Raw genomic sequence first — 14,574 nt, forward strand, 5'->3', positions numbered from 1 at the left:
ATTTCATAAAAAAAAAAAATCAGTTTTCCCTTTTTTTCTCTGTGGACCAGGTAAAATAGTTACCATTCTTTGGAAGTTCAAAAGAATTTGAACTTATTACTATGTTGATATTTTCATTAGTATTTAGTTAAAAATATTTTATAATTTAATTTGTTCTCCTCTTCGACCCACGGGTTATTTAGAAGTGTGTTGTTTAATTTCCAAACACATGAGGACTTCCAGAAATCTTTTTGTTATTGACTTATAATTTCTGTTGTGGTCAGAGAATATGTTTTACATAATTTCAATCCTATATTTTTGAGACATGATTTATTGCCTGGTGTACCGTCTATCTTTGGTTAATGTTCCCTTTTCATCTGCAAAGAGTATATATTCTGCATTTGTTGGGTGGAGTGTCTTTAAGTGTCAATTAGATCAAGTTGGTTGTTAGTGTTTTTCACATAGCCTATATCCTCACTGGTTTTCTCTCTATTTTTTCTACCAGCAAGAATGTTGAAATCTCCAACTATATTGGAGGGATTTTTCCAACTCGCCCTTCAGTCCCATCAATTTCTCTCTGTGTAGTTTGAAGCCCCATTATGAAGTGCATATACATTCAGCATTGTTTTGTTGTTGTGATGAATGACACTGTCTTCTTTCTGAAATATCCCTCTTTATTTCTGAAAATACTGCTTATTTGAAGATTATTTTCTCTGTTTTCAGTACAGCCATTCCAGCTTTCTTATGACTAAGTTTCCATGGAATACCTTTTTCTATCCTTTTACTTCCCCCAATTGAATTTTTACATTTAAAATGCTTCTCTTTAGACAAAATGTAATTAGAGCTTGCTTTTTTTTTTTTTTAATCTAGTCTGACAATCTCTGCCTTTTAATTAGAATATTCAGTCTATTTACTTTTCTTGTATTTATGGATATTATTTGGTTTATAGCTACCATCTTATTTGCTATTTTTCCCATCTATTCCTTTTTCCTTTCATTGTCCTTTCTTGCCTTTTTTTGAATTATTTTTTATTATTCCATTTTGTATCTTCTATTTGCTTTTTAGCTACAACTCTTTTTTTTTTTTTTTTTTTTTAACATTTTAGTAGTTACTCTGGGAGTCACAATATGCATCCTTAACTCATCAATCCTTACTCCTGAGGCCTGTCCTCTCTGGGGTATTACTTCTGTGTCAGATATGTTCAGTGAAGTTCTCTGGTCTGCCTGGTTGGAATTCCAAAATCTTGCAGCCTTACCCGAGCTATCTGCTGGTTGTTCTTTGTTGGACTTGGCAGTTTTACCCCATGCATGCACAGCTTAATATTCAGCCAAGACTTGTACAGATTACTGGGCCTCCTTCTCTGAGCAGCGTTCTCCTTCCTGGCACTCTCTTCCACAACTTCCAGATGCTCTGGCAGTACCAATTATAGATCTCTGTCCCCTCAGCTCAGCAAGGCCAGCATGCTTTGCTCAAGCTCCAATTCTTTGCACCACGGTCCTGAGAGTGCCTCCTGACATAAAGCTAGTAGGCTCATGGGGCTCATTTTCTGAGCTGCTTGTTGTCCAATGTCTTAAAATGGTTATTCCATAAGTTTTGTTTTATATTTTCTTCCAGCAAGAGGGATAACCTGATGCCAGTAACTTTATCAAGGCTTAAAGCAGAAGCAATGAAATGACTTAGTTTAGAGCATCCTTAATTAAATGCTGTTTAGATTTTCCCATTTTTGTATTTTCTTATATTTGTAATAAATGGCCTCATAAAGAAAAACCTTAAAGTACAATAACATCATAAAAGGAAAAAAATATCCCACTCATAATCCCAGAATCAGAATCAGCCACTCTCAACATTTTGGATTTATTATTTTTCCAGTCTTTTTCTGTACATTTTGAAAATATATATTAGCATTGGTTCTGTTAAAAGAAAAAATTTTCAACAACATTTAATTTAAGGCCACACAGCTCTATCGAGCAGTTTATGAATTGGGAAGCATCCCATTCATAAAGCAGAAGGGAGTTCCACCAAGGGGGTGGGAAGGAGGAGCTAATATAGGGCAAAAGTGGAAGCTAGTGAGGATATGCTCTGATTGGCTGACATTAAGCTTCCATTTTCCATAGGCCAATTATTTTTGTCTTCTAGAAAAGCCATCCTCTAAAAGAGTTGCCGTCCCCAGCAACAATGAATGCAGGTGGCCTAAGCCATTTGCAAAACCACCTTTAGTAGATATCATACTAATGGATGACTGCCATTATTATTTTTAATGATATTAATAATCATTATCTGTAGGATCCAGAGGAAACAGTAGTGCTCAGGTAACACCTAGACAATCAGAAAAGGGGAAAAAGAAAATGACAGGCATCACTCTGAGGCTGAAAGTGCTGTGATCCTGAGAATAGGTAAGTTATTCTCTGTGGAATTTCAGAAGTAACTGTGGGAAAGGAAGTGATTCTTTGAATAGGGATGAATGTTTCACTAATTTTGGTAATCCTAGTTATAGCTAGAGAAATAGATATTGTGCTCATATATAACTGATATTATGCCCATATTGTGCCCCCTTGGACTATTCCAGTTATATCCATTCACAAGCACACCCTATATAAAATTTTGAGTCCTGCATTTTTCAATTAAGATTATGTAAAAAGCATTTCAATGCCAGTGGAGTCTCTTAAACATCATTTTAATGGTTGCAGAATATTCTATATTATGGGTATACAATTTACTAATAATAGCTATCTAAATTATTTCCATTATTTTATTATGTGATGTGTCAAACGTCTTTGTTTGGGAATATTTTTCTGAAATTTAGAATACTCTTGAAGAATAGACTCCTAGAACTGGATTTAGAAATTGGGGTAAGGTTTGGGGGTATTAGGTGATATTAGACCTAAGGGACCCAGTAACTCCTTATACTACTTTAGGCCCAGGCATTTCTCCCCCTAGAGTTCTATAAAAGAAATAAGAAATAATGAAAAGTAAGGTACCACCTTTTATTAATTGGGCTAGTCCCAAATGCCCCTCAAGTTCAGAGCTCTGATAAGCCTGGGTTGAGGTATGTGGCCCAGCCTTATGTCCTTTAAGGCCCTCCATCTTCCTTACAGCTTAAAACCATTTTGTATCATCATATTATCTTCTGGCTGGAGATATGATACAGAAGAACCAAGTGATGATGAGTGCACATAGGCACTATCCAAAAAGAAGAAAAGAGAGCAAATCAAATTCTTAAGGAGAACTTGTTTAACTTACTATTCCTATCCAATGAAGAAGAAAGAAAATAGAAATGTTGACCTTTTAAAGCACAATGACACTACCTGCTCATAAACATGGGCCAATTTTTTTCACTCTTGATGAGGAAGAAGTGATTGTTAAGGAGGGACTTTCTCCTTCCCTTATACTACTGAGAATTGGGTCAAAGCATATGGATATTGTAAATCTTTCAATATATTTGGCAAAATTCATTCCCAAAAAGATTGTAAAATGTCCTTGGCCCATAATTCCTTGGAATCATAATAATTTTTGTAGTGTTTTATATGGACTCAGTATACTAACACTATTTATCTTTTGGCTGGCATCTCCCTCAAATATTTTCCTGTTTGTGGTTTGTCTTTTAATGTTGCATATGATGTTATTATGATGCAGAAGTCTTTGTATTTATGTTGCAAACTGCACATGTTTTCCTTTGTGTTTTCTTAAAAAGCTTTTGTGTTTTTCAAGTCTAGTTCAATCCAGATATCTCAACAACTTTAACCTATTTTTTCTTTTACTTAGAGTTTAAGTTTAATATTTTACTATTTAATCCAAATAGAATTGTCTTTAGTATATGACATGCTAAGGCTTAACTTTTAAACCCAGGAAAAGTGTGGTGTTTTTTAAGAGGTCAAATTAAGTTTGATGCCTGAAAACTCAACATTTTTCAAGCATATGTTATAATTAAATATATGAACATAAATGGCACAATTTTCCGCATGAGGATAGTCCTAACAATATATATAGTAAACGACTATATACTGTATAACTATTTAGTAAAATCCACATGAACTCTAACATCCTCACATCAGAACTAGCCCAGAAAGCTTAAACAATGTCAGATTCTACCTACCAAGAAGTTGCATTGAGGAGAGAGGATTTGAAAAACAAATGAAGTCACTTTCAATTACAACCAACTAATAAAAAGAAAAATATTCTATTTATTATCAATTAGTACAGATTGGATAGCAAAAAGTTAGAAATATTTAGGTACCAATTTTAATGTGAGCCTCTTGTATGAAATTTGATGTCATAAACCCAACCAAAGCTGTTCTTTATTGCTGTTGTTGTTTGTGCCAAACAGGAAAACAGAAATCAACATCAATGGGAGAAGAAAACCAAACCTTTGTGGCAGAGTTTATCTTTCTGGGCCTTTCACAGGACTTGCAGACCCAGATCCTGCTATTTACCCTTTTTCTCATCATTTATCTATTGACTGTGCTTGGAAACTTGCTCATCATCATTCTCATCCACATGGATTCTAGACTTCATATGCCCATGTACTTTTTTCTCAGAAACCTCTCTTTCGCAGATCTTTGCTTCTCTACTAGCATTGTCCCTCAGGTGTTGGTTCACTTCCTGGTAAAGAGGAAGACCATTTCCTTTTTTGGATGCATGACACAGATAATTGTCTTCCTTCTGGTTGGATGCACAGAGTGTGCACTGTTGGCGGTGATGTCCTATGACAGGTATGTGGCTGTGTGCAAGCCCCTGCACTACTCCACCATCATGACCCAGCAGGTGTGTCTCCAGTTAGCCATAGGGTCCTGGGCCAGTGGGGCACTAGTGTCACTGGTGGACACCACTTTTACTTTCCATCTTCCCTATCGGGGACACAACATAATCAATCACTACTTTTGTGAACCTCCTGCCCTCCTGAAGCTGGCTTCAGCAGACACTTACAGCACAGAAATGGCCATCTTTGTGATGGGCGTGGTGATCCTCCTGGCTCCTGTCTCCCTCATCCTGGTCTCCTACTGGAACATTATCTCCACTGTGATCCAGATGCAGGCAGGGGAGGGGAGGCTCAAGGCTTTTTCCACCTGTGGCTCCCACCTCATTGTTGTTGTTCTCTTCTATGGGTCAGGAATATTCACCTACATGAGGCCAAACTCTAAGACAACGAAGGAGCGGGATAAGATGATATCCATGTTTTATACAGTGCTGACTCCAATGCTAAATCCCATAATTTATAGCCTAAGGAACAAGGATGTCAAAGGGGCTCTCAGGAAACTAGCTGGAAGAAAGTCCTCTCAGAGGCAATGACCTGAGTCTTAACTTGTAAAGGTATGTATTATCCTTAAAAGAGGAGCAGGGTTTTATTGGCAGTAATAAATTAGGTCACTTCAGGAAGAATCAAGAAATTTAACTGCATGTTCTAGAAACTGTAACTACTCTACCCTAACAAGAACATACGTAGGAAATAAAATGGTGAAAAGTTAGGTTATTTCCTTGTTATAAAAGGCCTCAAGTGCTAGTTTGAGGAGTTTGTGGTTAATTTAGCTGCGATGGACATATCTTAAGCATGATCAGAATTGAACTCCAGGAGGTTTAAACTGGAATTATCCTGAAATGAAATATGAGTTGCAGCCATGGTTATAATGTCAAAGACATTTCTAGTTTGAATGTCCCAGCAATGCAAACCTAGGAACAGGCTCTGATTAAAATAATCAAAATATCTGGAAGAGTCTTTCATACTTGGGTCATTTGTGGTCCAGAGCATTTCAGCTTGTGAAAAGGTAAGAGAGACAATAATATTTCCTCGTTCATGATGTTCTCCTCTGAAAACTCTATAAAAATGAATTTTTTATATACTCACTCCAAATTCCATGTAAACATAGGTTATCAGAGTTGAAAGGGAATTTAACAGTCATATAAACCAACCTTATATTTGAGGTTTAAATGATTTCATAATATCACTATCAAGTATTTGTCCAGCATTTTCTAAACAAGAGTATGGAAATAGCTCACTACTCTCATGGATCATTCTCTTTCATATATACGTAGTTTTCACTATCAGAAAGATTTTCCTCATGGCAAATCAAAATCAATATTCCTGTATTTTCAACCCACTGCCCCTAGTTTTATCCCCAGACAATTTTCATTATTTTTATATATCGCAACTCACTGAAGTATGTTTCTATATTTGCCCAAATTTAATTCTCTTCATCAGCCACTCCTTGTTCCTTTAAAATTCCTTAATCAAGAATGCTTTGGTCCCCTAAATTCATCCTAGTTATTCTCTTTTGAATGATCCCAATTTACCCAATGAATCTCTCTTCAGAAATCAAAAAAGAAATTAAAAATTTAGAAGTTAAGAGTTTTGCCAATTCTAGCCTGACCCCTCCGTAGGCTTAGATACCTGATCACTATGTCTCACTGTGGCTCAGTGATGACCTACATGTGATCTATTTCAGCTTACTGGGATGTGAAAAAAGGACAGAAAACTTAGGGCTTTGGGGTATTGGCAAAGGAATAATTAAAATGATAAGCCATGAAATATAAGGTTGGCGGGAGAAGATGCTTTAATGGAGTGTATTTAGGGAGGGAAAGTAAGATGATAGAAACAGCAAATGTGAACACTGATTTTGAGAAATTTCACTATGAGAGAAAAGGAAGAAATAGGGTACACTCAGGAAAATGGGGTTGTGAGTTTTTAAATTTTTATTTTATTTTTAATTCCTAGGTTACTCACCCCTTTTCCCTGAAGCCTTTAGCTCCTGGTTCATTGTCACTCTCCAACACACTACTCCTGTTATAGTTATTGTGATTTTAGTTTTCACATAGAATCAAATATTCACATATTTCAGATTCTCAGAATTCCTTATTCTCAATCCTCGAATGATCTCAGCCATTCACTCACATGGTCACATCCTAAATATTGCCATTACCAATAACTGTCATCTCTACTGTGTCCTGTCAAAATTCCTGATCCACAGAATCATGAGCAAAATAAAATGACTGCTGTTTTAAGCCGCTAAGTTTTGGGGTAGTTTGTTAGGCAGTAATGGATAACTAAAACACTGAGTGAATCACTCTTCCAGTTATTCCACCAAGACAGATGCCAATGGGGCTTCTCCACATTGCTGGAGAAACCTGTCTGCTTGAAACCAGTACCTCTCAATGCCTTTGAGGGAGCAAGAAATAAAGGGCAAGAAGGTTCCTAATGAACAGACATGGGCACACACACAAAAAAATGATAATAAAGATGATATATCAGTCAGGGTTCTTAGTTGTAAGTAGCAGAAATTTACTGAATAATTTAAGCTAAAAGGGAAATTGTTGAAATAACAGAAGGTAATTCTGGCCCTGCAGCCAGAACCACAGGCCAAAATCGCATCACAGAATGGGTCTGATGAGGATATCACTGCCATTCAGCATTGGATGATGCAATTTAGGGGCACTGCTGATGATGTTGCCCCACACTGCAAGGTCTGGAACCTGGATGCTGCTGCTTCCTCTGCCACTGCCAGCAAAAGAGAAAAAGAAACTGTCTTCTGATAAACGCTACCTCAGCCAGGTAATCAAGGTCAACATCAACACTGATAAGTCATGTTGATAGTATGCACCCTTGATATGATATGATGAAAATGGCACTTTACCTAAAACCCATAAACCCAGTCTAATCATGAGAAAAGGGAAATTAAGTAAAAAAAAAAAAAAAAAAAAAAAAAAAGGAAATCTAAATAAAGTCTGGACTTTAGTTAATAATAATGTATCCTTCATTATAACAAATGTACTAAACCAAAGAAGATGTCAATAACGGGAAACTTTAAGGGGAATATTGGAACGCTCTCTACTCTCTTCTCAGTTTTTCTGTAAATCTAAAACTATTCTTTAAAAATGAAGTGTATTTTTGGAAGAAAGAAAAGAAACTCTCTGCTGTCCTTGCTTTTTCATGTCATTAGCTCTTGATTCCAAGTCTGGTTTGGCTGCATTTGATTGAATCCGAGTTACATGCTGTGGTCTAGCTACAACAGCGACACAGAAAGTGAATTTCTGGTGCATTAACTTCCACTGAGGAGGACAGGCCTCCTCCCACCAAGACTCACATAAGACTAAACATAAAAAGGGGATTCAGATGAGCAGAAGCCAAAAGTTGACAAATGTCCATTAAACATAGCCTATAAAGCCAAATCACCCTTACAAATGTCTTGATTATCTATCAATCAAGTGCAACTCACAATCTACACAATACAAAATTCTAAGGATACACAGAACACAAAATGTTAAGATGAAGAGATACAATACCTTATAGAAAATGGTTCTATTAGGCAAGAAGGCAGTCTGCATGCTTTGTAATGGTGTTCAGTAACATGTTCCCAATGCCTAGTATAGTATCTGCCACATATTAGGTTCTCAATAAAAATCTGCTGAGTAAATAGAAAGCAGTCTAGCAAAACTGTTCGTTTAAGTCAGGTCAAGATCTCTCTCCATATTTTCTTGAATAAACACAGATTCTAATCCAGAGGAACATCACAAATCAAACTAATGTCATAACGAAAGAAGAGAATGGAGTTTGCAGCAATTCCATGCAGACCTTTCAGATAAAGGATCTAGTTCCAGATGGCTTCAGGGTACTTCACCTTTACAATGAGTCATACATTGAGAGAAAACTTACAAAGTTGTGCTATTAAAAAATATTTGGACTTTCAAACCTGCAAAATATTTGGACTTCCAAACCTGCCACCTGAAAATGACCCTTGTTCAAATTAGGAGTTTCCAGGCTTCAGTGTGCTTTTGAAGACACAGGGTCAAAAAAAATTTTTTTTCATACCTGTGAGATGTATGAGAGGAAGTCCGGTAATTTTCCTTCCTGCTTTTTTCCTTTTCCATTTCCCTGCCCTCTTGATTGGCAGTATACCATGCTTGAATCTGTTTACTGGCAATGCTTGCAAGCTAAAATGTTTATTCTGTACAGCTAAACACAACTTTCATAAAGAGTCAACCCCATCACAGATGATTCATAACACACATCTCAGTTTCCCAGATGCTAAGACAACACACAATGGGTTAACTTAACAACAGGAATTTACCGTCTTACGGTTTCAGAGGCTAGAAGGCTTGCTTCCTCCTGGGTCGGTAGCATTCTGGCTGGCCCGCCATCCTTGGGATTCCTTGGCTTGTATCTCTGCTTCTATCTCTGCTTCCCACTGTCACACGGAGATGCCCTCCTCTTTCTTTCCAGTTTTCCGCTGACTTCTTTCACCCCACCCCACCCCACCCCCCACCCCGCGGCTGAAAATTCTGGTAAGAGCTAATGCTGAAATTTAGCCAGAATTTCTCTTCTGACTCACAGTTTCAGAGGCTTGCTTCCTCCCAGGACAGTAACATGGCTGGCTGGCAATCTTTGGGGTTCCTGGGCTTGTATGTCTGCTTCCCATCATCACGTGGCAGTGTCCTCTCCTTTCTTTTTCCGGTTCCGCTGACTTCTGGCTTCTGGCTCCTCCCCTTGGCTTTCTCTGACGATGTCTGATTTTTTTTCCACTTATAAAGGACTCCAGTAATATGGATTAAGATCCAACCTCATTCAGTTGGACCGCACCTTAACTAAAATTGGCATGTTCAAGAGATCCTATTTACAATGGATTACTCACAAGAACGCAGATTAAGGATATGTCTAAATTGGGGCACAAAATTCAATCTGCTATACACACCATACTCCCAATTTTGAGAAATACCACTCCACAATTCTGTCATATATTACAAATGGCCCTCTAACTCTTGAAACATTGAGGGGGTAGCAATGCACTAAGTATGAAGTGACTTAAGTTTGAAGCCCAGCTCTGCCACCTTTTAGTTTCAATAAATTTGGGGATAATAATCTTGACCATATAGTGTGTGGTGATGATTAAATGAGATGATGTTCTGATTACCTCCAATTCACTCAAGGATCCTCAGCCCTATATAGTACCAGATGACAAAATACATGACATTTGACATTGGACAGATGAGATTGACATCAGTTTATGGTCACATACACACACAGCCCAGGAGAGGAGGGCCTTGCATGCCATGCAGGGTCACATGGGTGTTGCACTCAGGAGCAGGATAAGCTAATACGAACTGTAGGAAGCAGGCTTTGTAACAACAGGAGGAAGGGGTGTCCTTTTGTTCCCCCCAGGAGTATGTGATTGGCTTGTTTGAAGAATTCTACAGGCTGGCAAGGAATTGAAGTGAAGCTAACCAGGCTGATGGGGGAGTAGCCAGATGGGGAGCCTTTCATGCTGGGTGGGGGGCATATCTGAGAGAACAGTGAAACTCACTGCAAAGAAAACTCCCTGTCCTCTCTTGTTTTACCTTGGTTAACTCTTGTTCTACATTTAAAGCTCCCTCTGGGAAGCTTTTCCTGACTTTCTAGTTGTTCTTACTCTTTCTTCTCACGAAACAGTGTACACGCCTCTATTCAAACACTAATCATATAATCCTATATATAATCCTGTATCAATACAGTTGAGACTCCGTCCTTTGTGACTGGCACTTCTCTTCCCACTGTGTCTCCACACTGACAGATTTCTTCTTAACCTCTCAGGCTGATCCTTCTCTATCTTTTGTAGTCCCATCTTCTTCAACCCAACCAATCCAATGGTGTTGGTGGTCCTGGGGGCTGAATCCTAGCCCCTCTCCTTTTACTCTATTCTCCATTTTTCACCCTTTTTCAGCTATCCTATCCATGCTCATTAATTACTATCTACCCAGAATTGAATTACATTGTATAACTCTAATCCTATACATCTCTAAGCTCCAGACAGCTACTTTCAACTACCTTCTTGAGAATGGCTCTTGCACATCATAAGATGCCTCATTCAACAGGACAAAATTGATCTCATGATCTGTATGACCCTTTACCTCTATGAAAAAGTGAATGAATGACTGCCTAGACACGCTGGAAGACAGAGAAAGTGATTAAATGAGAGGAAGGGGTAGCAACAGACAAGATAGGATTTAACAAAGGATTATAAATACTGACTCTTTGTATAAATAAATACATATTTTAGATCCTAGGGTATCAGAGTAGCTAGAAGGAAATAACTGAAACTGTGGAAATGTAACCCATAAGACTCTTTGAAATTTGCTCCACAGCTACTTGTTAAGCTGTACTTTGAAAGTTATCACCTTTCTGTATATATCTTATATTTTATGATAAGGAAATAACTGAAACTGTGGAAATGTAACCCGTAACATTCTTTGAAATTACCTGTATAACCACTTGTTACATTGTACTTTGAAAGTTATCACCTTTCTGTATACATATCACAATAAGGAAATAACTGAAATTGTGGACTCTAACCAATAACATTGTTTGATATTTGCTCTCTACATGTTAAATTGTACTCTAAAAGTTATCACTGTTCTGTATATATGTTAAAGTTCACAATTAAAAATGTATTAAAGAAAAAGACAGGGTTTGAATCAATGTTGTAAATGTGAATGATGCCTGTGCAGAGTCAATTAACTTGACCTAAAGCTGACTTCATTTTGTAAATTATTAGGAATTAAGTAGCAGCCGGATAATCTTATTTCTAGTTTTAAGTTATTTACAAGGTTCACAAAATTAGATTCTTTTGGCAAAAATCTAAGTTAAACTAGTGGTTTATGCCTTTATATATAAATGTGTGTGTGTGTATGCACACATATATATACATATATATATTTGCTAAAGGTATTTTTTATATCTGCTGTGTATCATAGGAATAAAAGAATGTTTTGTGGTCAAAATTAGTCATTATTTTTTATTCCAGGCAAATGGGGGTAGGAAGCAAGGAAGGTTTGGCCAGTTTTTCCGAACCGGATGGGAGGAAGTGAAGGAAGTTTGACACGCACCTCTCCTAACCTACCAGAAGTGCAGAGTGAAACCATTGGCAACTCCGGAGAAGGGATCAACCCTAGGGAGTGGGCGGGGCCTGGGGAAAGGGGCGGGATTGGTTTCGGAGAGGACCGGGAAAGGCCCCTCAACCACTTTACAGACGGCGGCGCGGGGACTTCTGGGTGCTCCTCCCAGCTGGTGCGCGTGCGTGAGAGCCCGTCGAAGGCGCCACTTGAGCCAGAGGGCTTGGTGAGACCCGCAACCAGCCGCGACGTTTGAGAGCCGGTTGTGACCAGGAATTCTTAATTTCGGTGTGATTACCCCGTCTTCTCCCTTTACCTGCCCGACGGTGACTTCTGCGGCTCCTGTTGGAGCTGGCGCCTAGGTATGACTGAGCTGAGCCCTGGATGGGAGCTGTGCACGCAGGTATCACCGGGTGTGCGGGCGGTGAGGAGGGGGAAGCGTGGAACTGGGAATCACTCTTGCTTGAGGGCGTTTACGCGGAAGTTTTCCTCGATTCTGAACAGTTTACCTGGATTGCAACACCGCCCTCCGCAGCTCTCTGCCCAGGAACTTGGAGGAGGTCGCGAGCTGATGGAGAGGGAAGGAGGCAAGGGCTACGGGGAGAGTTTGAGGTGCTGAAGGAAGTTAGAAGTGGGTGCTAGAGCAGAGAAAAAGAGGTTTAGGAGTGAGAAAGTCTGGATGACTGGGTTCGAGATCCACTTCTGCTAAACTAGGAATATAACTTCACTGCTGTTTCCTCTTCCATCTTGTGATCTCCAGACGCTTAACTTTGTTAATACACCTTGGTCAACTGGGTTTTGGAATTACTTACATTGATGCCTCGTAGAAGCACAAGTATGACTAGTTCGGTCAACTGGAAAAAAAAAATGGAGAAAAGTTCATTCCTTTTTGCCTTTTATTCCCAGTCGTTCCTGTCCACCCCCTAAAACATAAAAACTTCCAGGCTTCTTTCTTGTTTCAGACATTCATTTGCAGACTGCTTTCTGGTCCTCTTTATCTGACCTAATCTCTCGAGGCTCTCCTACCTCATGCTACTGCCCTACCTATGACCTTTTGATTAAAAAAACCCTCCTCAAAGACAGTTCTACCCCCCCCCCCCAATTATCAACGATTCAAATTACTTGAGACCCTAAAGTCCTTCTAACGATGTCACCTAGTTAATTAATCTAACCTTTCGGATTCCTGTCACCTGCTGCACCTGTCTCTCCCTTACAGTGGCGCTGACTCACTACTGTATCTTAACTCGTCAACCTGGGTCCCACCATCATCCTCAGAGGCGTCCATTCAGCACTTGAGAGTTTACCTTTATAGTTTTTGGCTTTTTTTATTCCAGTATTCTTCATTTACAGACAAGTTAAGCTACTCGTAGTCATGGCCATACCCTTCGACAATCAATCATCAAAACTGTTCCACCTCTAAAACGGTAAATGCAATCATCCTTACCATGTTTGCTCTATAATTATTTACACTGAGTAATTCATTAATTTATATTTTTAACCTACACATTCTCCCGTAGGCATACTTTGTTGCTTTTTCTCACTTCCTGAACTGAATGTTTAATTCATTGCATTCTTGCCTAATTATATGTTTAAGGGTTTGCTATTGCCTATTTATTGATTTTAATTTTGAGATATTTTGCAGTTGTATTTTTGATTTTTTGTTTTTTTTTTTAAATTTAAGAGTTTGGAAGCAAAATGTAAATTCCAAAATAGTTGAGATTGTTTTTTCTGTTTGATGTTAATTTCTAGTTTTGCATTCTGATCAATAAATGTCTCTGTTGCTCATGTTTACTTTTTATTTATTGAGATTTTTTTTGATAGCCTAAGAAATAGCAGCTTTTGTAAGCAATCCTGTAGGTGCTTAAATAGAAAGTACATTCTGTATGTTTTTATATAGTTATTACATGAAGCATATTATTACTAGCCACTATGCTATTACTTAATTTTAGTTTATCTGTTAAGGACTGAGAAAGTCGCCTTAGTCTCCCATTTCTATTGTATTATTGTTAATTACATCTTTCTGAAGTTTCTGCTATAAATATGTTTCAGATATGTTATTTGGTACATTTAATGATAATGATAATTATTTCATTATGAGTTGCACCCTCAATCACTTGAAGTTTGCCTCTTTGTCTCATTTAATGCCTTTGTGCTTTTAATTCATCTTTGGTATAGGATACATATATATTCTTCTATACTTCATTGTTGTTTACATCTGCCTGGTATTTTCTTTTTAACTATACTGTTACTTTTAAATTTGGAGCTCCTTTGTTTTGGATTTCTCTTGAGTTTTCATATAGTTGAGTTTAAATTTGTTTGTTCAGTACATTTATTGTTACAATGGATATCCTTGTTATCCTTGTTCTACCTTTTCTTTTTCATTGTTACGTTTCTTTGGTTTTTTATTTTGTTTTGTTTAGCTCTGTTTTGCTTTTGACATTGGCCTGTGAGCTCCCGCCCCCTCTCCCCTTTTAGGTTAATTTTTAAAGTATCTGGGACTATGGTTCATTTTATTGCTGGACTTGATACCCCTTCAGGATTTTGGAAACTTTATTATTATTTTTTTTTTAATGAACCTGTACTTTTCTTAAGTTTTAGAGATGATTTATTTTGGATTTTAGCATCTTCCCTCTGTTGGTCTGCTTTGCCTTGTGTCTGGCAGATATGATATGGAGGTGCTAATGAGCAGATAAATCGTGTCAATGAATTTCTAAAAGATGGAAAGTGGAGAGAAGCATGGTATTT

General features: G+C 37.9%; 2 protein-coding genes across 2 annotated transcripts in view; both read left to right on the forward strand.

The window, feature by feature from the left end:
- Positions 1–4,296: 4,296 nt before the first annotated feature.
- On the forward strand, positions 4,297–5,265 carry LOC119537805 (olfactory receptor 2D3). Its single transcript, XM_037840372.1, has one exon. The coding sequence runs from the start codon at positions 4,324–4,326 to the stop codon at positions 5,263–5,265; it is 942 nt and encodes a 313-aa protein (XP_037696300.1). The 5' UTR covers positions 4,297–4,323.
- Positions 5,266–11,979: 6,714 nt separating this feature from the next.
- ZNF215 (zinc finger protein 215) overlaps positions 11,980–14,574 on the forward strand; it is a 36,582-nt gene continuing 33,987 nt past the window's right edge. The window contains exon 1 of the mRNA XM_037840154.1: positions 11,980–12,232. The gene's annotated coding sequence lies outside the window, so the exon portion shown is untranslated. The remainder of the gene's footprint in view (positions 12,233–14,574) is intronic.

The sequence above is a fragment of the Choloepus didactylus genome, chromosome 6 (assembly GCF_015220235.1).
Source record: "Choloepus didactylus isolate mChoDid1 chromosome 6, mChoDid1.pri, whole genome shotgun sequence".
In the NCBI taxonomy this organism is placed as follows: domain Eukaryota; kingdom Metazoa; phylum Chordata; class Mammalia; order Pilosa; family Megalonychidae; genus Choloepus; species Choloepus didactylus.

What these genes read in the sequence shown, in the direction of transcription:
- LOC119537805 (XM_037840372.1), top strand. Translation starts at nt 4,324, where the DNA reads ATGGGAGAAGAAAACCAAACCTTTGTGGCAGAGTTTATCTTTCTGGGC.